The 24,448-nt window shown below is 31.9% G+C and overlaps 2 protein-coding genes across 4 annotated transcripts in view; one reads left to right on the forward strand and one right to left on the reverse strand.

The window, feature by feature from the left end:
* Nucleotides 1-21,494, reverse strand: part of LOC141459806 (uncharacterized) — a 46,498-nt gene extending 25,004 nt beyond the window's left edge. Inside the window, exon 1 of the mRNA XM_074139309.1 lies at nt 21,357-21,494. The gene's annotated coding sequence lies outside the window, so the exon portion shown is untranslated. The remainder of the gene's footprint in view (nt 1-21,356) is intronic.
* The window catches only part of Epg5 (ectopic P-granules autophagy protein 5), a 40,681-nt gene extending 16,752 nt beyond the window's left edge, over nt 1-23,929 (forward strand). For all 3 annotated transcript variants that reach the window (XM_074139228.1, XM_074139230.1, XM_074139229.1), the window contains 16 exons: nt 12,166-12,308; nt 12,412-12,589; nt 13,112-13,309; nt 14,033-14,164; nt 14,263-14,505; nt 14,664-14,847; nt 14,921-15,139; nt 15,678-15,838; nt 15,944-16,114; nt 16,497-16,663; nt 16,759-16,967; nt 17,305-17,538; nt 18,561-18,768; nt 19,161-19,361; nt 19,453-19,590; nt 20,148-23,929. In XM_074139228.1, the coding sequence (XP_073995329.1) occupies nt 12,166-12,308; nt 12,412-12,589; nt 13,112-13,309; nt 14,033-14,164; nt 14,263-14,505; nt 14,664-14,847; nt 14,921-15,139; nt 15,678-15,838; nt 15,944-16,114; nt 16,497-16,663; nt 16,759-16,967; nt 17,305-17,538; nt 18,561-18,768; nt 19,161-19,361; nt 19,453-19,590; nt 20,148-20,370 (3,009 nt within the window). In that variant the 3' untranslated portion in view covers nt 20,371-23,929. The remainder of the gene's footprint in view (nt 1-12,165; nt 12,309-12,411; nt 12,590-13,111; nt 13,310-14,032; nt 14,165-14,262; nt 14,506-14,663; nt 14,848-14,920; nt 15,140-15,677; nt 15,839-15,943; nt 16,115-16,496; nt 16,664-16,758; nt 16,968-17,304; nt 17,539-18,560; nt 18,769-19,160; nt 19,362-19,452; nt 19,591-20,147) is intronic.
* Nucleotides 23,930-24,448: the final 519 nt, after the last annotated feature.

Raw genomic sequence — 24,448 nt, forward strand, 5'->3', positions numbered from 1 at the left:
ATATAGAACTGCCATAATTTTACAGAATTTCATGACCCAAAAAATTTTCAACCCTTTATGTCTTCTACCTTTTTAGATCTGTGCACAAAATAACTATAGTTTATAATTGAGAAAAACAAAGTGTACAAGAGAACAAAATTCCATACTAATACGTGGTTCACAGTGGGAGATATAGAACGGCCGTAATTTTACAGAATTTCATGACCCAAATAATTTTCAACCCTTTATATCTTCTACCTTTTTAGATCTGTGCACAAAATAACTATAGTTTATAATTGAGAAAAACAAAGTGTACAAGAGAACAAAATTCCACACCAATACGTGGTTCACAGTGGGAGATATAGAACGCCCATAATTTTACAGAATTTCATGACCCAAAAAATTTTCAACCCTTTATATCCTCTACCCTTTTAGATCTGTGCACAAAATAACTATAGTTTATAATTGAGAAAAACAAAGTGTACAAGAGAACAAAATTCCATACTAATACGTGGTTCACAGTGGGAGATATAGAAAGGCCATAATTTTACAGAATTTCATGACCCAAAAAATTTTCAACCCCTTATATCTTCTACCTTTTTAGATCTGTGCACAAAATAACTATAGTTAATAATTGAAAAAAACAAAGTGTACAAGAGAACAAAGTTCCATACTAATACGTGGTTCACAGTGGGAGATATAGAACGGCCATAATTTTACAGAATTTCATGACCCAAAAAATTTTCAACCCTTTATATCTTCTACCTTTTTAGATCTGTGCACAAAATAACTATAGTTTATAATTGAGAAAAACAAAGTGTACAATAGAACAAAATTCCATACCAATACGTGGTTTACAGTGGGAGATATAGAAAGGCCATAATTTTACAGAATTTCATGACCCAAAGAATTTTCAACCCTTTATATCTTCTTCCTTTTTAGATCTGTGCACAAAATAACTATAGTTTATAATTGAGAAAAACAAAGTGTACAAGAGAACAAAATTCCATACTAATACGTAGTTCACAGTGGGAGATATAGAACGGCCGTAATTTTACAGAATTTCATGACCCAAATAATTTTCAACCCTTTATATCTTCTACCCTTTTAGATCTGTGCACAAAATAACTATAGTTTATAATTGAGAAAAACAAAGTGTACAAGAGAACAAAATTCCATACTAATACGTGGTTCACAGTGGGAGATATAGAACGGCCATAATTTTACAGAATTTCATGACCCAAAAAATTTTCAACCCTTTATATCTTCTACCTTTTTAGATCTGTGCACAAAATAACTATAGTTTATAATTGAGAAAAACAAAGTGTATAAGAGAACAAAATTCCGCACGAATATGTGGTTCACGGTGGGAGATATAGAACGGCCACAATTTTACAGAATTTCATGACCCAAATAATTTTCAACCCTTTATATCTTCTACCTTTTTAGATCTGTGCACAAAATAACTATAGTTTATAATTGAGAAAAACAAAGTGTACAAGAGAACAAAATTCCATATCAATGCGTGGTTCACAGTGGGAGATATAGATCGGCCACAATTTTACAGAATTTCATGACCCAAAAAATTTTCAACCCTTTGTATCTTCTACCTTTTTAGATCTGTGCACAAAATAACTATAGTTTATAATTAAGAAAAACAAAGTGTACAAGAGAACAAAATTCCATACCAATACGTGGTTCACAGTGGTAGATATAGAACGGCCATAATTTTACAGAATTTCATGACCCATAATATTTTCAACCCTTTATATCTTCTACCTTTTTAGATCTGTGCATAAAATAACTATAGTTTATAATTTAGAAAAACAAAGTGTACAATAGAATAAAATTCCATACCAATACGTGGTTCACAGTGGGAGATATAGAAAGGCCATAATTTTACAGAATTTCATGACCCAAAAAATTTTCAACCCTTTATATCTTCTACCTTTTTAGATCTGTGCACAATATAACTATAGTTTATAATTGAGAAAAACAAAGTGTACAAGAGAACAAAATTCCATACCAATACGTGGTTCACAGTGGTAGATATAGAACGGCCATAATTTTACAGAATTTCATGACCCAAAAAATTTTCAACCCTTTATATCTTCTACTTTTTTAGATCTGTGCACAAAATAACTATAGTTTATAATTGAGAAAAACAAAGTGTACAAGAGAACAAAATTCCACACCAATACGTGGTTCACAGTGGGAGATGAAGAACGGCCATAATTTTACAGAATTTCATGACCCAAAAAATTTTCAACCCTTTATATCTTCTACCTTTTTAGATCTGTGCACAAAATAACTATAGTTTATAATTGAGAAAAACAAAGTGTACAAGAGAACAAAATTCCACACCAATACGTGGTTCACAGTGGGAGATATAGAACGCCCATAATTTTACAGAATTTCATGACCCAAAAAATTTTCAACCCTTTATATCTTCTACCTTTTTAGATCTGTGCACAATATAACTATAGTTTATAATTGAGAAAAACAAAGTGTACAAGAGAACAAAATTCCATACCAATACGTGGTTCACAGTGGTAGATATAGAACGGCCATAATTTTACAGAATTTCATGACCCAAAAAATTTTCAACCCTTTATATCTTCTACTTTTTTAGATCTGTGCACAAAATAAGAGTAGTTCATAATTGAGAAAAACAAAGTGTATAAGAGAACAACATTCCATATCAACACGTGGTTCTCAGTGGGAGATATAGAACGCCCATAATTTTACAGAATTTCATGACCCAAATAATTTTCAACCCTTTATATCTTCTACCTTTTTAGATCTGTGCACAAAATAACTATAGTTTATAATTGAGAAAAACAAAGTGTACAAGAGAACAAAATTCCATACTAATACGTGGTTCACAGTGGGAGATATAGAAAGGCCATAATTTTACAGAATTTCATGACCCAAAAAATTTTCAACCCCTTATATCTTCTACCTTTTTAGATCTGTGCACAAAATAACTATAGTTTATAATTGAAAAAAACAAAGTGTACAAGAGAACAAAATTCCATACTAATACGTGGTTCACAGTGGGAGATATAGAACTGCCATAATTTTACAGAATTTCATGACCCAAAAAATTTTCAACCCTTTATATCTTCTACCTTTTTAGATCTGTGCACAAAATAACTATAGTTTATAATTGAGAAAAACAAAGTGTACAAGAGAACAAAATTCCATACTAATACGTGGTTCACAGTGGGAGATATAGAACGCCCATAATTTTACAGAATTTCATGACCTAACAAATTTTCAACCCTTTATATCTTCTACCTTTTTAGATCTGTGCACAAAATAACTATAGTTTATAATTGAGAAAAACAAAGTGTACAAGAGAACAAAATTCCACTCCAATACGTGGTTCACAGTGGGAGATATAGAACGCCCATAATTTTACAGAATTTCATGACCCAAAAAATTTTCAACCCTTTGTATCTTCTACCTTTTTAGATCTGTGCACAAAATAACTATAGTTTATAATTGAGAAAAACAAAGTGTACAAGAGAACAAAATTCCTTACCAATACGTGGTTCACAGTGGGAGATATAGAACGGCCGTAATTTTACAGAATTTCATGACCCAAATAATTTTCAACCCTTTATATCTTCTACCTTTTTAGATCTGTGCACAAAATAACTATATTTTCTAATTGAGAAAAACAAAGTGTACAAGAGAACAAAATTCCACACCAATACGTGGTTCACAGTGGGAGATATAGAACGGCCATAATTTTACAGAATTTCATGACCCAAAAAATTTTCAACCCTTTATATCTTCTTCCTTTTTAGATCTGTGCACAAAATAACTATAGTTTATAATTGAGAAAAACAAAGTGTACAAGAGAACAAAATTCCATACTAATACGTAGTTCACAGTGGGAGATATAGAACGGCCGTAATTTTACAGAATTTCATGACCCAAATAATTTTCAACCCTTTATATCTTCTACCCTTTTAGATCTGTGCACAAAATAACTATAGTTTATAATTGAGAAAAACAAAGTGTACAAGAGAACAAAATTCCATACTAATACGTGGTTCACAGTGGGAGATATAGAACGGCCATAATTTTACAGAATTTCATGACCCAAAAAATTTTCAACCCTTTATATCTTCTACCTTTTTAGATCTGTGCACAAAATAACTATAGTTTATAATTGAGAAAAACAAAGTGTATAAGAGAACAAAATTCCGCACGAATATGTGGTTCACTGTGGGAGATATAGAACGGCCACAATTTTACAGAATTTCATGACCCAAATAATTTTCAACCCTTTATATCTTCTACCTTTTTAGATCTGTGCACAAAATAACTATAGTTTATAATTGAGAAAAACAAAGTGTACAAGAGAACAAAATTCCATATCAATGCGTGGTTCACAGTGGGAGATATAGATCGGCCACAATTTTACAGAATTTCATGACCCAAAAAATTTTCAACCCTTTGTATCTTCTACCTTTTTAGATCTGTGCACAAAATAACTATAGTTTATAATTAAGAAAAACAAAGTGTACAAGAGAACAAAATTCCATACCAATACGTGGTTCACAGTGGTAGATATAGAACGGCCATAATTTTACAGAATTTCATGACCCATAATATTTTCAACCCTTTATATCTTCTACCTTTTTAGATCTGTGCATAAAATAACTATAGTTTATAATTTAGAAAAACAAAGTGTACAATAGAATAAAATTCCATACCAATACGTGGTTCACAGTGGGAGATATAGAAAGGCCATAATTTTACAGAATTTCATGACCCAAAAAATTTTCAACCCTTTATATCTTCTACCTTTTTAGATCTGTGCACAATATAACTATAGTTTATAATTGAGAAAAACAAAGTGTACAAGAGAACAAAATTCCATACCAATACGTGGTTCACAGTGGTAGATATAGAACGGCCATAATTTTACAGAATTTCATGACCCAAAAAATTTTCAACCCATTATATCTTCTACTTTTTTAGATCTGTGCACAAAATAACTATAGTTTATAATTGAGAAAAACAAAGTGTACAAGAGAACAAAATTCCACACCAATACGTGGTTCACAGTGGGAGATGAAGAACGGCCATAATTTTACAGAATTTCATGACCCAAAAAATTTTCAACCCTTTATATCTTCTACCTTTTTAGATCTGTGCACAAAATAACTATAGTTTATAATTGAGAAAAACAAAGTGTACAAGAGAACAAAATTCCACACCAATACGTGGTTCACAGTGGGAGATATAGAACGCCCATAATTTTACAGAATTTCATGACCCAAAAAATTTTCAACCCTTTATATCTTCTACCTTTTTAGATCTGTGCACAATATAACTATAGTTTATAATTGAGAAAAACAAAGTGTACAAGAGAACAAAATTCCATACCAATACGTGGTTCACAGTGGTAGATATAGAACGGCCATAATTTTACAGAATTTCATGACCCAAAAAATTTTCAACCCTTTATATCTTCTACTTTTTTAGATCTGTGCACAAAATAACAGTAGTTCATAATTGAGAAAAACAAAGTGTATAAGAGAACAACATTCCATATCAACACGTGGTTCTCAGTGGGAGATATAGAACGCCCATAATTTTACAGAATTTCATGACCCAAATAATTTTCAACCCTTTATATCTTCTACCTTTTTAGATCTGTGCACAAAATAACTATAGTTTATAATTGAGAAAAACAAAGTGTACAAGAGAACAAAATTCCATACTAATACGTGGTTCACAGTGGGAGATATAGAAAGGCCATAATTTTACAGAATTTCATGACCCAAAAAATTTTCAACCCCTTATATCTTCTACCTTTTTAGATCTGTGCACAAAATAACTATAGTTTATAATTGAAAAAAACAAAGTGTACAAGAGAACAAAATTCCATACTAATACGTGGTTCACAGTGGGAGATATAGAACTGCCATAATTTTACAGAATTTCATGACCCAAAAAATTTTCAACCCTTTATATCTTCTACCTTTTTAGATCTGTGCACAAAATAACTATAGTTTATAATTGAGAAAAACAAAGTGTACAAGAGAACAAAATTCCATACTAATACGTGGTTCACAGTGGGAGATATAGAACGCCCATAATTTTACAGAATTTCATGACCTAACAAATTTTCAACCCTTTATATCTTCTACCTTTTTAGATATGTGCACAAAATAACTATAGTTTATAATTGAGAAAAACAAAGTGTACAAGAGAACAAAATTCCACTCCAATACGTGGTTCACAGTGGGAGATATAGAACGCCCATAATTTTACAGAATTTCATGACCCAAAAAATTTTCAACCCTTTGTATCTTCTACCTTTTTAGATCTGTGCACAAAATAACTATAGTTTATAATTGAGAAAAACAAAGTGTACAAGAGAACAAAATTCCTTACCAATACGTGGTTCACAGTGGGAGATATAGAACGGCCGTAATTTTACAGAATTTCATGACCCAAATAATTTTCAACCCTTTATATCTTCTACCTTTTTAGATCTGTGCACAAAATAACTATATTTTCTAATTGAGAAAAACAAAGTGTACAAGAGAACAAAATTCCACACCAATACGTGGTTCACAGTGGGAGATATAGAACGGCCATAATTTTACAGAATTTCATGACCCAAAAAATTTTCAACCCTTTATATCTTCTACCTTTTTAGATCTGTGCACAAAATAACTATAGTTTATAATTGAGAAAAACAAAGTGTACAATAGAACAAAATTCCATACCAATACGTGGTTTACAGTGGGAGATATAGAAAGGCCATAATTTTACAGAATTTCATGACCCAAAGAATTTTCAACCCTTTATATCTTCTTCCTTTTTAGATCTGTGCACAAAATAACTATAGTTTATAATTGAGAAAAACAAAGTGTACAAGAGAACAAAATTCCATACTAATACGTGGTTCACAGTGGGAGATATAGAACGGCCGTAATTTTACAGAATTTCATGACCCAAATAATTTTCAACCCTTTATATCTTCTACCTTTTTAGATCTGTGCACAAAATAACTATAGTTTACAATTGAGAAAAACAAAGTGTACAAGAGAACAAAATTCCACACCAATACGTGGTTCACAGTGGGAGATATAGAACGCCCATAATTTTACAGAATTTCATGACCCAAAAAATTTTCAACCCTTTATATCTTCTACCCTTTTAGATCTGTACACAAAATAACTATAGTTTATAATTGAGAAAAACAAAGTGTACAAGAGAACAAAATTCCATACTAATACGTGGTTCACAGTGGGAGATATAGAACGGCCACAATTTTACAGAATTTCATGACCCAAAAAATTTTCAACCCTTTATATCTTCTACCTTTTTAGATCTGTGCACAAAATAACTATAGTTTATAATTGAGAAAAACAAAGTGTATAAGAAAACAAAATTCCATACCAATACGTGGTTCACAGTGGGAGATATAGAACGGCCATAATTTTACAGAATTTCATGACCCAAAAAATTTTCAACCCTTTATATCTTCTACCTTTTTAGATCTGTGCACAAAATAACTATAGTTTATAATTGAGAAAAACAAAGTGTATAAGAGAACAAAATTCCGCACGAATATGTGGTTCACGGTGGGAGATATAGAACGGCCACAATTTTACAGAATTTCATGACCCAAATAATTTTCAACCCTTTATATCTTCTACCTTTTTAGATCTGTGCACAAAATAACTATAGTTTATAATTGAGAAAAACAAAGTGTACAAGAGAACAAAATTCCATATCAGTGCGTGGTTCACAGTGGGAGATATAGATCGGCCACAATTTTACAGAATTTCATGACCCAAAAAATTTTCAACCCTTTGTATCTTCTACCTTTTTAGATCTGTGCACAAAATAACTATAGTTTATAATTAAGAAAAACAAAGTGTACAAGAGAACAAAATTCCATACCAATACGTGGTTCACAGTGGTAGATATAGAACGGCCATAATTTTACAGAATTTCATGACCCAAAATATTTTCAACCCTTTATATCTTCTACCTTTTTAGATCTGTGCACAATATAACTATAGTTTATAATTGAGAAAAACAAAGTGTACAAGAGAACAAAATTCCATACCAATACGTGGTTCACAGTGGTAGATATAGAACGGCCATAATTTTACAGAATTTCATGACCCAAAAAATTTTCAACCCTTTATATCTTCTACTTTTTTAGATCTGTGCACAAAATAACTATAGTTTATAATTGAGAAAAACAAAGTGTACAAGAGAACAAAATTCCACACCAATACGTGGTTCACAGTGGGAGATATAGAACGGCCATAATTTTACAGAATTTCATGACCCAAAAAATTTTCAACCCTTTATATCTTCTACCTTTTTAGATCTGTGCACAAAATAACTATAGTTTATAATTGAGAAAAACAAAGTGTACAAGAGAACAAAATTCCACACCAATACGTGGTTCACAGTGGGAGATATAGAACGCCCATAATTTTACAGAATTTCATGACCCAAAAAATTTTCAACCCTTTATATCTTCTACCTTTTTAGATCTATGCACAAAGTAACTATAGTTTATAATTGAGAAAAACAAAGTGTACAATAGAACAAAATTCCATACCAATACGTGGTTTACAGTGGGAGATATAGAACGGCCTTAATTTTACAGAATTTCAAGACCCAAAATATTTTCAACCCTTTATGTCTTCTACCTTTTTAGATCTGTGCACAAAATAACTATAGTTTATAATTGAGAAAAACAAAGTGTACAAGAGAACAAAATTCCACACCAATACGTGGTTCACAGTGGGAGATATAGAACGCCCATAATTTTACAGAATTTCATGACCTAACAAATTTTCAACCCTTTATATCTTCTACCTTTTTAGATCTGTGCACAAAATAACTATAGTTTATAATTGAGAAAAACAAAGTGTACAAGAGAGCAAAATTCCATACTAATACGTGGTTCACAGTGGGAGATATAGAACGGCCATAATTTTACAGAATTTCATGACCCAAAAAATTTTCAACCCTTTATATCTTCTACCTTTTTAGATCTGTGCACAAAATAACTATAGTTTACAATTGAGAAAAACAAAGTGTACAATAGAACAAAATTCCATAGTAATACGTGGTTCACAGTGGGAGATATAGAACGGCCATAATTTTACAGAATTTCATGACCCAAAAAATTTTCAACCCTTTATATCTTCTACCTTTTTAGATCTGTGCACAAAATAACTATAGTTTATAATTGAGAAAAACAAAGTGTATAAGAGAACAAAATTCCATACCAATACGTGGTTCACAGTGGGAGATATAGAACGGCCATAATTTTACAGAATTTCATGACCCAAAAAATTTTCAACCCTTTATATCTTCTACCTTTTTAGATCTGTGCACAAAATAACTATAGTTTATAATTGAGAAAAACAAAGTGTACAAGAGAACAAAATTCCACTCCAATACGTGGTTCACAGTGGGAGATATAGAACGGCCACAATTTTACAGAATTTCATGACCCAAATAATTTTCAACCCTTTATATCTTCTACCTTTTTAGATCTGTGCACAAAATAACTATAGTTTATAATTGAGAAAAACAAAGTGTACAAGAGGACAAAATTCCATACTAATACGTGGTTCACAGTGGGAAATATAGAACGGCCATAATTTTACAGAATTTCATGACCCAAAAAATTTTCAACCCTTTGTATCTTCTACCTTTTTAGATCTGTGCACAAAATAACTATAGTTTATAATTGAGAAAAACAAAGTGTACAAGAGAACAAAATTCCTTACCAATACGTGGTTCACAGTGGTAGATATAGAACGGCCATAATTTTACAGAATTTCATGACCCAAAATATTTTCAACCCTTTATATCTTCTACCTTTTTAGATCTGTGCATAAAATAACTATAGTTTATAATTTAGAAAAACAAAGAGTACAATAGAATAAAATTCCATACCAATACGTGGTTCACAGTGGGAGATATAGAAAGGCCACAATTTTACAGAATTTCATGACCCAAATAATTTTCAACCCTTTATATCTTCTACCTTTTTAGATCTGTACACAAAATAACTATAGTTTATAATTGAGAAAAACAAGGTGTACAAGAGAACAAAATTCCATATCAATACGTGGTTCACAGTGGGAGATATAGATCGGCCACAATTTTACAGAATTTCATGACCCAAAAAATTTTCAACCCTTTATATCTTCTACCTTTTTAGATCTGTGCACAAAATTACTATAGTTTATATTTGAGAAAAACAAAGTGTATAAGAGAACAAAATTCCGCACGAATATGTGGTTCACGGTGGGAGATATAGAACGGCCAGAATTTTACAGAATTTCATGACCCAAATAATTTTCAACCCTTTATATCTTCTACCTTTTTAGATCTGTGCACAAAATAACTATAGTTTATAATTGAGAAAAACAAAGTGTACAAGAGAACAAAATTCCATATCAATACGTGGTTCACAGTTGGAGATATAGATCGGCCACAATTTTACAGAATTTCATGACCCAAAAAATTTTCAACCCTTTATATCTTCTACCTTTTTAGATCTGTGCACAAAATAACTATAGTTTATAATTGAGAAAAACAAAGTGTACAAGAGAACAAAATTCCATACCAATACGTGGTTCACAGTGGTAGATATAGAACGGCCATAATTTTACAGAATTTCATGACCCAAAAAATTTTCAACCCTTTATATCTTCTACCTTTTTAGATCTGTGCACAAAATAACTATAGTTTATAATTGAGGAAAACAAAGTGTACAAGAGAACAAAATTCCATATTAAAACTGTCTGGTAGGACAGTTGTATAAGGGTTGACCATCAAAAACTGCACGGAAAAGCGTAACGTTGAAAAACACCCAACTTTAGCAATTTTTTTCTTTTTTTCTATAAAAGATAAAATTCCCAAGTTTTCTTTAAAATATAGGGCAAGTCCTCCTTTATAACTGTAATTTTTTTGCAACAATCTAGATCTTATAGGTTTCGAGAAAAAAGTTGTTGAAAATTAGCAAAAACGGCGTTTCCAAAAATTGTTGTTGTTTTTGTTCTTGTTTTTCTTGTTCTTCTTGTTGTTCTTGTTCTTGTTGTTGTTACCTTTTTTGTAAACAACGTAGCGCCAAAATGCGCGACTCGATTTTTATGAATGAGGTATCATTCGATTCGGAATTTTATGTAGATGTGCCTTTTGGGGGTCTCGACGATGTACATCGAATGGGAGAGGAGTTAGCCCCCTTTATGTAAGGCCCCCTTCAAAATTATTATTACTAATTACTCTGCATTACTCTGTAAATCTTGGCCCGATTTTGATAAAATTTGGTAGGATGATAGGGTTAGGGCTCCCCTACGTAACATTAAAGCGGCGATCAGCTCTTACACTTGTTAAGAGGAAGTATAACGATCGTTTCAAATTATCGACACGTGAACCGATTTTTATGAATGAAGTGTCATTCGAATCGAAATTTTGTACAGATTTGCACTTTGAAAACTTCGACGCTGTGCCTCATAAGGTGGGGAGTTTGCCCCACCCAAGTAAGGCCCTTTCTAAAACTATTACTACTAATATTTCTATAACGCTTAGTCCGATTTTGATAAAATTCAGCTCAAATAAATGGTTAAAGCTCCTCTACGTGGCTGTGAAGTGCTATCATGCTCTTGCACCTACTAAGTGGAATTACTGCAATCGTTTAAATTATCAATGAGTGAACCGATTTAAATCAATGAATTGTCGTTCGATTAAAAAATCTTTGCCTCTTTGCTTTTTAGGGAGAAGTACTGCAATCATAGTTTATTTTTCTTTCTCCTCTTAATTAATAGGAAGTACTAAAATCGCAGTTTAATTTTGCTATTTACGTACAAATATTTTCCTATTTTATTTTAAAACGTTTTCTCAAAAAAAAATTGTTATTGAGGATGGTTTGGGCACCGCAACTATAATCATTCTTTAAAAAAACCTCTCCAGTGGTAGTTACGGTTCCGACTTAACACCTTATCAGGTTATAATGATAGAATTGCTTATTCCAAATTTTAAAAATAATTAAAAGTGGTCAAATATAGAGTGTATTTACTGTAATGAAGAATTTAACAAGAGATGGAAAAATAGGCTTAAGAGTTTCCCTTTTTATTTAAAAAATAAAATTTAGTTAAATGCTTCTAGGTTTGCGCGGTGCACGTGAATGATGCTGTAGATATGGCAATACATAACAATAGGATAGAGGTGCAAAATTTGTTGAAAAGATCGTTACAACCTCCGCCAGTTGCCGTGACAATGGGTAGCGTACATATAGAACAGACTGTGAGGTTATTAACCTTCTTAATAAAACAAAATTATTGTTGTTTTTACAACTTAATTAAGTATAGATTAGTTCCGAAGTAAAATTTTTTTGGAAAAAAAAATTTCCAGGGCTTTAGAAGAAAAGTGTAGTGATTTAAGAAGAATTGGTGATGTACAACTTCTGAACAACATCCAAGATGTCGGCGTAGCTCTTTTCTATCACATGACTTACTTGTTCACTGAAGAAGCCGCATCGTATCCTCCATTAAAGCAGCTGATCACCACCTGTGTGGAAACACTTGGCCAGGTTCGTAAACTGGTTAATTTTAAACATAGAAATGTTAATCGTGAGCATGTTAATAAAAACAATTTTGTACCATGAATTATCCACCCTTATCTATCTGTAATGTTGATATGATTATGTATCAGCGATGTTGATAAATATCCTGACTGAATTCTCAATGAGCGAATTTTCCATCTCTGAACCTTAAGCAGCCAGATATAGCTACATAGAATTTGACAGTCGTTAGATTCAACATATCAAATTTCAGTCTCAATTCCCATTTTTATTCATTATTCACAAACTTTTAGTATCACCCAAGATCCAAGCTTGAGGATTTGATTAGACTATTCTGAAAGTACATTGGAATAAGGTTTAAGAATGAAAATAGATAAAGCTCTAGGAGATGTAGTTTGTTATTAAGTACAGTCATGAGAGATTTAAAGTGATAATTGAGATTAAAATTTGGCGATTATTTAAAACTGTCGAATGTAATTCATAGAATTGAAAAATTTAAGGTAATACTTCACTTCTTTTTTTGCTAAACAGTGTTTCATCAGCTGCGATGAAAAACAAGGTCCAGTCCTGTTAACCAGATTGTTAGAAACTCCATCTTTGTCTTCACTTCTGGGCACGCATTTCTCCCCGACTAAATCATCACCTCAGCTGTACATTCAACTTTACCGGACTCTCATGAATGCTGTGATACCATCAAACTATGATCTTATTTTTGTTCTGCTAACCAAGGTAAACTGCTTCCACTTATAATTTAATTTAACTAGCCATTTGTAATTGGTGGACAAACCAACCAATAGATAAGAATATCCTAAAATATGGGTGGGTCGTTTTCCATGATTTGCGCTAAGTGATGGCTGCTGTGCCAAAACTCTTGAGTGTCTTATTGGTGAAACCTCATCTTTTTACGAGACCCAGGTTTTTCACCATCTGATTTTGCGATAAAATCTCTATGATGTATGGCTTAGAGAAGAAAAACTGTCGCCTTACTTAGCCTTTAACATCAACAGACTAAGTGTACTTGAGTATACTGATCTGAAGATGTCGCTGTTTCTAGTAGGTGTCAACAGTCCTCACGGGCTTAGGCTATCTGCCGAAGGAGATCCATGACCACTTTTGTCTGAGAGGTCATAACTGATGGATCTAGATTGTCCAGTGGTGGACAATCGTCACTTGAGGATTATATTGTGATTCATTTTTAAAGATCAGCTCTCTTCGAATGTAAAGCACTTCTAGCATATTTAAATAACACCTCCATTAAATTGATATAGAGCGGAAATCTAGGAACATACATCAGACAAGCCACTATTACCCCATTAATAGTAAATGATTACTTCTGATTATGCTTTAGATAAACTTCTGTACCTCATTTTGTTATATTGTATAATAAAATTTTAACAAATAAACAATGTATCATTTAAAAAAGAAAAATGCTAAGCAAACGTTGTTTACTAGTTTGAGATGGGATTATGGATGGAAAGCCAAAAACCACGTCTTTCTGAGAGATCCCAACTGATAGAACTAGTAGGACAGGCGCTGTCTAGCGCTGGACAGTCGCCACCTCAGGATTACATTATGATACATGAGGTCAGTGACTGCTAATTAATTAACAATCAAAATTGTCTACCTACTCCTTAAAGCAACAACTTTTCAATAATAAGTTTTGTTTGGCACAAAATATCCAGGTACTTCGCCGACAATTGTGCGTCCTTATGATGCACGATGCTCCGCAACATTACAATCAAGTAATCTCCGTTGCGTTGAAACATTCAGAATCCCATAGTCTGGCCGCAGAAGTTTGGTATGATATTGTAAACGCTTTGGTTTGGCAGTCTGGTGTACAGTTCAAACCGCACACTGCGTTAGCACAAGTTGTATCCGATATGACAAAATTTGCTGTTGATCAAAACGTTTTCTCACAGCATGAGGTAATTTTGTATATTTTATTATATATTTATCAATTTATTTTGTCGATGTTGTTCTGATAATGAACACCGGTTTTACTAAACATTTGTATATAAATCGAATAATACTCGAACTAGGTTGTCTTTATGAAGGTAGTTTGAAGGTTATATTAATTACCTAGGTAATTGAAGTAGCAAACCTACTTGGAGGACATTTCACCGAAGAACGCCTGCAATATGGCTTATACGGACTTTATCCAAAATATAGAATCTACGTTTCACCATTTGCCACCATCTTAGGTGTAGTCAGCCATGCGTTGATCTCTACAACTATTAAAAAACATTCTGGTCTCAACTCTGCTAAAAGTAGGTTTATTTATTTTATTTTAACGGATTGAAATTTTACTATCGACTATAATGTATCGATTTAATTATACAGTATGTGACGAAGTATGGCCGTACTTCAATGGGCTATACTCACCCTGGATATCACCTTACTTTACACAGAGTCTAGCACAGCCGACAGCCGCTTGGATTCAACAACTAACTGATGATCGCTCTATTTTACTTCCTTGGATATCGCCTGATTCAGGCCATGCACATAAGATTGCTGCCATTTTTACTGAATCAATAAGATTTCTACTTGAATCACTTCCGGGTAATAATAATAATATGTGTTTTTTCTGTGTTTTTTTAATTGAAATCTTTATACTTTTAGTTTATATTTATATACTGAGATGTAAAACTAGTAGCCTGGCCGGAATTAGGCCGACCTCTTTCATTCTCATCTTAGGGGGTAAGGCATCTCTCTTCGAATAATAATGCGTAAGGGCCCTTATTTAAGTAGCACAAGATAAGAGTAATAAGATTTTTCTGTATTCCCGACCATAAAAGTGTTTTTTGGACATTGAAAAGTAGAACAAGCTGACAAAGGAAGGTTATCATCTGGGGTTATCCATTTCTGACACATTCCGGATTACACATTTATATAAATGAATTTGTCCTTGGGTGTGTTGAGGCCAAAAGACTCTTAGTCTGTCTCTGCGTCTGTACTGAGCCCATCTTGGAATAGACCGAACAGATTAATTCTATACAAGACTTTCTATACAAGAACCATAATAATGCCACAATAACAAAGAATTTCTTAATGAATCAATTTGTCAGTTTACCTATATATTTTTTGTTCCTACTTTCAGGAAGTGGTGACATATTGAGCCATGTATGGCAATACTATGTTACCAATTTTGCGCATATATCCGTGAAGGAGCACGTGTTAAGTGTAATCCACAGTAATCTGTTATCGCTGCCTTGGAACAGGTTTTCACCGTCGCTACCCGATCTTGATTTAATGCACAGAGTAAGCAAAGATTAGCTTTAATCTACTAAATACTGATTTATTAAAATAAAACTGTCTCGTTTTGGTTACAATTTTTTTTTTCTTTTCAATTCTTTTTTTCCACAGGTTTCCGACACTTATGTCCCCTACTGCCATAATCTTCTTGGTGCAATATTTATAGATATACCATGGCAGAGTTGGATGGAAACTATACCAGATTTACACCAATTACCGAAGGTCCTTTGCTCACTTCTACACCTGTTAGTAAAACTTGCCAACGAACCTAATGTTAGACAAGTAAGTATTATTATTCTCTTTATAGTAATGATAATTTAAAATAGTATTTCTACATTTGAGATACAAAAGGATATTGATTTGAGATTGGTGAAGTAAGTTTTGGTAGAAAAAAATTAACGGGGATCATTTCATTGTTACTTAAATTGTGTTAGGAAAATTTAATCCATGTTGAGGCTTGACAGGGCTCCAGGGCTCTAATCTAGGTGTGGACTTCACCGAACAGTTATCTAGTAGTAACCCATTTTTTATAATTTTATCTAACTAAATTTAATAGTAGATCCATTTTTTTACCAATTCGTCCATTTTATTTTACCAAAATAAAATATTACTTATCGTCATATCGTTTTTTAAAAAACGAAACCTCTTTGCATTTCTTTTTCAGTCTGGCAAAATTGTTGAATTATTAAAAACTAGTTGCAACTTTCATTGGGAATTGGTTGATTGTTCTAATTATGAATCAGTTGTTAATTGGTTTGTGATGAGTTACGATCCAAGAGTTATATTAAATTTGGAAGAGGATTCTAATGAAATTGATAATTCCGTTCTTGGGTAAGTTTAGATATTTTATTTAGATAGCCTAAAATTGGAAAAAAAAGAAGATTTTTGTGACATTCAATTAAAAGTGAAAAAATTCCACTTACTAGACTGTTGAGGTTTGCGGCTGGATTCGTATCTGAAGCTTCCGGCTATCATAGTTCAACTCCACGTAAAAGGCAATTGTATGTGAGGGCTTGTGTGAAGCTTGTTATTTCATGTTTGAGCAAGCACAAGTCATTAGTTATGGCGAATCAGACGAAAGTGCAAACAGCCATAGAAGAAATGCTTAGCCTAATTAATACTGTTGTACCGCTAAGTATGTATTCATTTGGATTTGATTTAATTATTAATTGTGCAAGGTATTGATATTATAAGAAAAAAGTAAAGTGATAACTATTTAAGTATTGCTTAGTTCGCATATTTGAACGTATGTTTGAAACTGGCGTGACTTAGACTTTCCAGCAAGTCATCCTAGCGTTGCTCTAATTGAGATACAGAATTAACAAGCGAACCTGCACCACTCGTGAACTATTAATTATCATTAATTAAAGCTTTAATCGTTAATTAAAATAATTTTAAACTGATTGACCTCAGCTTAGCAAAAGGTTATACCAGTATTAATGATAACCTTTATTTTGTTGTTATTATTTTAGGCGGTGGGAGCCATGCAGAAGCAGGACTTCATGTATCTGAAGTCTTAGCTTTAGTCAATCTAAGATCTAATCCATTGGGCAGTCTGTCCACTAACATAATAACATCATGGGTAGCAGCTCGTGGAGATTGTGTAGTATCTGGTGCTCTCTTGAGGACATTAGGTACTACCGTTGAACACCATGTACCTCTTGGACAGATTATGGAGGCTGTACTTACTGCTGTTTTCACCGATAGTAATTATATATTGTTTACAATTCAAAGTTTAGTTTTTAAGCAGCGTAAAGAAAACCTGTTAATTTGTGTGGAAAAAAAGTTTTCGCCATCTTGGTGATTTTCTACCAAATTGATTGAATGTCTGATTCCAATTGTGGTCTTTGTTACATAGTATTTCACTTTAAAGGGAAATAACAATATTTTTACTTTCTCTTGAAAGGAATTACATACTGCAATATTGTTTTATTTTCACCGGAAATGCACATTTTGGGATTCATGGTTAAAAAATGTGATTTTTAGTGAACCGAGTACAAAAATAGAAAAAAAAAATACTCAGAAAGTTGAGTGCTTTGTTCGTTACTTTCTTGGGACTTGACAATGACTTAGAGATGAAAGATTATCCCTCAGGCGGAAGTGTTATTTTACTGTTGGCGTTTTCATTGAATTGAGATTCTCTAGAAAATGATTCAAAAAATTTTCTTATAACTTTTTTGTACTCATTAAATTTTACTTGCTGATCTTTAACTTATATAAAAAAAAAATTGTTCAAAGACAATTCGAAAGAAAGCCATTTCTTGAGAAGTAGGGTGGATACACTAAAATTCCTGAGATGGAAGGTGGAGATATCTATTTAAAGAACAGTGTTTCCGGTTTTCTGAGATTTTCTCGGAAGTGGTTCTTAAGATTTTTCCTTAATTTCATTTTTTAGTTCACGTAGAACTATTACTTTTACTATTTTTTTTTTTGTAGAAAATTAATTTTATGCCAGTTCTGGTGATTGAAGGTGTAGAGGTTCTTTCTGCTGTCATTTCAGTCAAAATTTACGATTATACAAAGTGTATGATGTTTGTAAATATAGTTTGAAATTCTGAGTTGAAGAAAATAAATTCAACGGTTGTTGTAGATCACTTGAAGGAGATTTTAGCTCTTAAACGTCTCGGATAAATAAACCTTTCTTCCCACCCCACGCTCCTGAAAGTGTTTTCTAAGGAGAGGTTCAAGGATTTGTGTTCACACCAGATTTACGTTCGTTTGATTACAGGAAGCACCAGTGACTGGGAGAATGTAAAGAGCCAACTGCAGGAACCAGTCCCCAGACAATTGCCCATTGAGGATGTACTAGTCAGTAACTCCCAAGTACTGTCGTTGTACGCACTCATAACAAAGTCAGCCTACAATCAAATAGATCTGGATGATAAGATAAGGATGTTTAACAATTTGACCACCTGGATTTCATCGATTAAACAAACGTTAGTCGTGATTTCTTCCATTTATTCATAACTTTTTTAAAAGGTTACCCAATCTTGCTGGAAATTGGGATCAGTGCTTATCTTTAAAGGAAATCTTTGCCTAATTAGGCACACAAGGTCTTCATCACATACCTAGAATAATACTTAAAAGTATTAAGGTCGTTCTAAGACCATAGACCATCGCCATAGACCATAGCTGTACCGTTTTATTTGTTTACGAAATTTCTTTTCTCGCTAAAATATAGGCTTTTAACAATTTATTTTTGACATAAGCTGAGCACCTCGCTAAGAAGAAAAATGGCAAATGCTTGAGGCCCAGAACTCTCAGACCCAGTCGTATTTTCAAATTCAAGCATATGTAATAATTCTAATTCAAATTGAATTGTTTTCAGTGAAGAATGTGAAAGCAAAATGGTTTTAATGTTTCACTTGGGTCTGGTTATGGCTTCGTGGATATGCGATGATGATCCATCGATTTGTGATCGAAATCTGCGATTGTTGGCTGAAGCCGCTGATAACTGGGCAGATCATAGAACACCCTGGGCTTTCCTTGGCGCTATCGGATTTAAAAAGAACACAACTCTATCGAATAGGTTTTTTTTTGTTTTTTTTTTAAATTAATTATTTTGGTAGAAGTGCTTGTTTTGAATGGCTTTAAATCAGATTTTTTTTATTCTGAGATAGATGTCGTACGTTGGCCCGAGTGCTCTCGGCTTTGATACTTTGTCAGCTTCCTGAAAGGAAAGGTGAACTTCCAGTAGATCAGCCTCCTTTTATCAGGACAACACCTCATGCACCTGGTGGCCTTACTTCTAATAACATGTAAGTCCTTTTGCCATTATGCATAACTAGATCGTTGCTTCTTCTGTACGTTAACGAGGCATGTTTAAACAACAGTGCAAGAGAAAAAAAAAATCATTAATAACCTCTTTTTTGAATCCCCAAAATTTTTGTTAAAAAATGTACAGAATACTTTATTGTGAACCTTTTTTTCATCAAATTTAATTTAATACATTCTAAAAAAATGTTTTTTATTTTATAAACATTCTATAATACTTACACTGTGTAACCTCCCACAGTAGGTGTTAGTAAGTGCAGTGCTGTAGTCTGTTTTGGATTCTCCTCACAACTTACAAATCAACTTTAGATGATGAATGAACATCCAGAACAGTACAGAAATAAGGAAAATATAAAATGTAATAAGGAAAAACAAAAACGTGGAGAAATTTTCGGATTTGTTATTCTTATTGAAAAGATAGTATGAGTTTTCCGACTCAGTTGAAAATTTTCTTGTTTCAGTTTGCTTTAATTTTAATGTAATTAAGTGTTTTAATTAATGCATTCACCGTAATAATCATGATTGTAACGTAAAATTCCAGGGAACTAGGACCAAGCAGTGATGCTGTGAAAGCTTTATCTAATTTGGAAAATTTGATGAATGAAAAAGGTTATACAAGTTGTAAACACGCTGTAGAGATGGCGCTTGGGTTGATCAGACTGACAGAGAATTCTATGCATAATGCTCACAAAATATATTTAAAATTAGCTAAACTATTATATCCAGAAGTTAGATTTATACAGAGCATTAACTCGGGAAGTTAAGTTTGGTACCGTTTTATGTTTTTTAATTTCATTTTTTCGTTTATTAATTAGTTTTAAGAGGATTTTACGCATTTTTCACTAACAATGTTGTTTCAAATAGCATTTCTGAACTATATTTGTTTTGTTTTCATACTGCTTAGTTTAGGGCTTTAGGCTGTGACTTAATTTTTGTTTTAAATTTACATTAATTATCTGTATTTAGTACTGATACTAAATAGGACTTGTTTTCAGTTTCTTATTTCATACTTGTCCAGTTTTTTGAAATTTTATAGGAATGTTCTTTTTGGATTTTTAAGTGAGTTTAGTGGCGAAATTCCTAAATTTTAGGTATCAAAATTAAAAGATCCATTTTTAGATTTTTTAAATTTCAAACAGCTCCTGTTTTGCGATCCAGTTATGGATTTAATTTAACTCACGTCAGTCAAACAGAGTTCATAAGTTCCAGAGAAACTTAACTTGGTTAAAACTGGCATAGCTTAACAAATTTTGGAGAATGACTTCAATGAGATATGGCCCTCGTATACCAAAATTATTGGTATTGATCAGCTGTACCGACTTACCGAAATTAATGATATTTCGTGACGTATATACATATGTATATTGTGGTTTCAGATTTATATTTCTATAATCATTACACTGGATTTCTAGTCAGTTTAAAGATTTATACGCTGAACATTTTGCAAACATATAGTTTAAAGTGTTTATCTTTTCAGGAAGAGTTATTGCTAGAAGCTTATAAATTAAAAACTTACTCAAAACTGAAAAATCTATAGTCAATCAAAAAATAAAAGAAAGTAAGGAAGCGCATTGTAGTAGAATTTTGTAATGTTTGCATTTCGGTTAACACTGTAGAAAGGTTCTACTAACTAGCAAATTTAGCGATCTCTTGAGAGAAAATGAGGCTTAACCCTCTCTCCATAAGGTTTATTTTTTCTATTTGATCTCTTATTTTTTTAAAAAAGAAAAAAAGTATGGCATATACTCACCTTTAAAAAATATTTTATTTAAAGCACTTATCTCACTATTTAAATGTTGAATGGTTAGTTGGAAGCCCTGTTTATTATTACCTTCCTCGTCAGATTAAAGTTTTAATGAGTATCAGAAATGCATTTTTTCGTCTTTTTTTCATATTTGATTGATTGCTTTTTGTTATTTTAAGGCTTGTTTTCCCTTGAATTTAACAGCTGCTTGACTAGGTAAAGGTAATTGTGGATTATTTTATTGTAACTGGTCTAAAAAGTTTTGTTTTAGAGGGAAGTGGTTACCTTCCTTCTAGTAATGCCAATTTTGTCAAGTATGAAAGTATAACACGGAACCTAAATTAAGTAATCAATCTATCAGCACAGAAGATAACCTATTTACATATGTTGCAACTTCGTAATAAACTCATAAACTTACTGCGCAAGCGCAATAGTAAATATTCAATGAAAGGGTATTAGAAAAGTGAAATTTGAACTGTTTGGATAAGACAATTAAATAAAAATAAAAAATATATTGTATTATCCAGAAAAACTTAAAATGTCACGAAAAATTATTACTTATTGGTGGTTCAAATTACAATAACATGTAATCTAAAATGCCCAGTTTAGCAATTTTAAAGGTAATCATTCAATAAAAACTAATTTCCTCATTTCTTACACGAAAGATAAGTAAAAATTTGTAATTTGTCTTTATAAAATTTTTAAAACATTTTACTTCTTTTTATTTACTTCAATAAAGGTTTTTAAAAAATGATTTTACTGCAAACTATGCAATTTCTCTTAACTTGTTTCTCGAATCATGATCATTTAGAGTTTCTCGTTTCTCGAATCATTTAGAGTGTATCTAACCTGTAAATTCATGAAATAGAAAAGACCATCTTCGCGTTAAAATTTTCAACAATGTTTACATCACAAAAGAAAACAAGCCTTAAAATAAAAAACTTAAATTTAATGTTTTCTAAGAGCTTACAAGATGTTTATTTCTATTTTAGTTAATTGCTATTAAATATTTTCGTATAGAAACAATTTTTGTTTTTATTAGTACAGCTTTTAAAGAGGCAGACTGTTTCCTATATAGAATGGGATACATTTATTTGTGTTCGTATATTAAATTTGTGAGTTGATTTTATTTTTATTCAGGCTGTGCTATTTTCTTTCATTTATGTTTATTTTCATTATTGGCTTAATTAATCGTTATAGATAATTTGATAGGCTAATCGATTGTTAATTAAGATATTTTTTTAAAGAAAAAAAAATTAGATTAAATAAACAAATATATATTTTACACTTGAAAGATGGTGATAAATTATTATATAAAAGTAATTATTGAAAGAAAAGTGCACTTCGTAAGCATCAATTGCTTTGAACATGTAACCTCCTTTAGCAATGTTTTCTGGAATTATTGTTTACATTTTCTTTTGTTAAGAGATTTCATAATAATGATAATTCAATTGTCATTAATAATCTTTCGCTATTACGTAAAAAGTTTTAGCTTTTTTTTTTTGTTTTGTTTTGTTAATTTTATTGTTTTAGGAAAGGTTTAATATGCAACGTCTGAAACGATGGACTGAAACGTTCAGTAGACGTAATATTATATTTTTTAGCCTTACAATTTAGCGTGGATATTTCGCAAATTATTTTTTTTTGTTAAATTTAATACTCAGGGAGCTGAGATGGTTGACATTCTGGAAAGCAAGTCGCAACATCTCCTCCTTTTAGAGGTATTTTTGTTGGATAGGCGTCAAAACTTTCCCAGAGAAGCTTAACTAAGCTCTGGCAAGGCAAGCTAAAGGTCTGACTTGGAGACACGGTTGGGGATACATCAAGGAAACAGTTATCGATAATAAATCGAAAAATACTAGATTCTCGGCCCCCCGCATTCTCTCCAATCCAGGTTTCGGAAAAAAAATCTAGTGTTAACTCACGCGGCTTTTCTCTTTTTCTACTGAAATAAATGAAATTATATTTCATGCAAGTATCAAAAAAAGAAAAAGAAAAAAAAGTGGCCTTGAACTCAATCCACCTCAGATTCAGAAAACAATATGAACGAATACAAACGAAAAACCCAAAGGTTTTTTTTAAAAGTGTCGTGTTCAAACTTAAAGTATCTTATCTATTCCGAATCCTCATCCAACGTATCACCTTCTGGCAATTCATTATGTTCACCGATCACAATTATCACAGTGGTCTATGTTATGACTATGATCACACCTTAACACTGATCCAAGTTATTCATCTATCAATACTTTGAATTTATTAAAATACAAATTAAGCCCAGACCTCCTCTTTTGGGTTTTTTCATTTAATAAATTATTTTTAAGATGACATTGCGAAATATCCATTAATAAACTGTTAAGCTTAAAATGTCTAGTCAGCTTAATAATAAAATAGTTTTACTTAGCTGTATTACATATAAATATGTGTTTAATAAACTTGATTTATCTCCTTCACTATTAAGAGATATTTTGGATGTTCTCTTGGTTATTACTGTTAATGCGATAGCAAACTATTTTTTCAGTGCCACTATCTTTTGTTTTAGTATTATTATTTTTTAAATAAAAATCTATACATATACCAAATCAGAACTTTTTTTTTAAAGTTTAAATCGTCACATCAAAGTCATTGACGCTTAAAGTCTTCTCAGAGTACTGCTGGTCTCCGGACGATGTTGTTTCGAGACATTCAACACTTCTCTTCTCGAGAGACCAAAGCAAAATATATTGATTTTCCGAATCATTCTCGTAAGAATTTATAGTTTTAACGAAGTGCTAGTCAACGTTTATTTATGTATTGGAACTGTATAAAAATGTAATGCTCAGAAATCAGGTCAATTTGTCAATGTCATGTTATATTATACAATAGTTTAGCGAACTCAGGACGATTATAGCAATTATTCCCAATAACTATTAGTTAAATAGTTCTCCAGATTTTCCGTAACTTTGGTGAACATCTAACATCTGCTGCCCCTATACCGACCTGGAAAAAGGAATGGGATAATCCCCTAGGGACATTTCATTTGATAATTTGATTAATAACGAACAGATATAATTAATAAAAATAGAGAATTATGTAAAGTTTAATTACTTTAAATTGATAAA

This window comes from Rhodnius prolixus, unplaced genomic scaffold (assembly GCF_049639745.1).
Source record: "Rhodnius prolixus isolate KJV_2025 unplaced genomic scaffold, Rpr scaffold_23, whole genome shotgun sequence".
NCBI classification, from domain to species: domain Eukaryota; kingdom Metazoa; phylum Arthropoda; class Insecta; order Hemiptera; family Reduviidae; genus Rhodnius; species Rhodnius prolixus.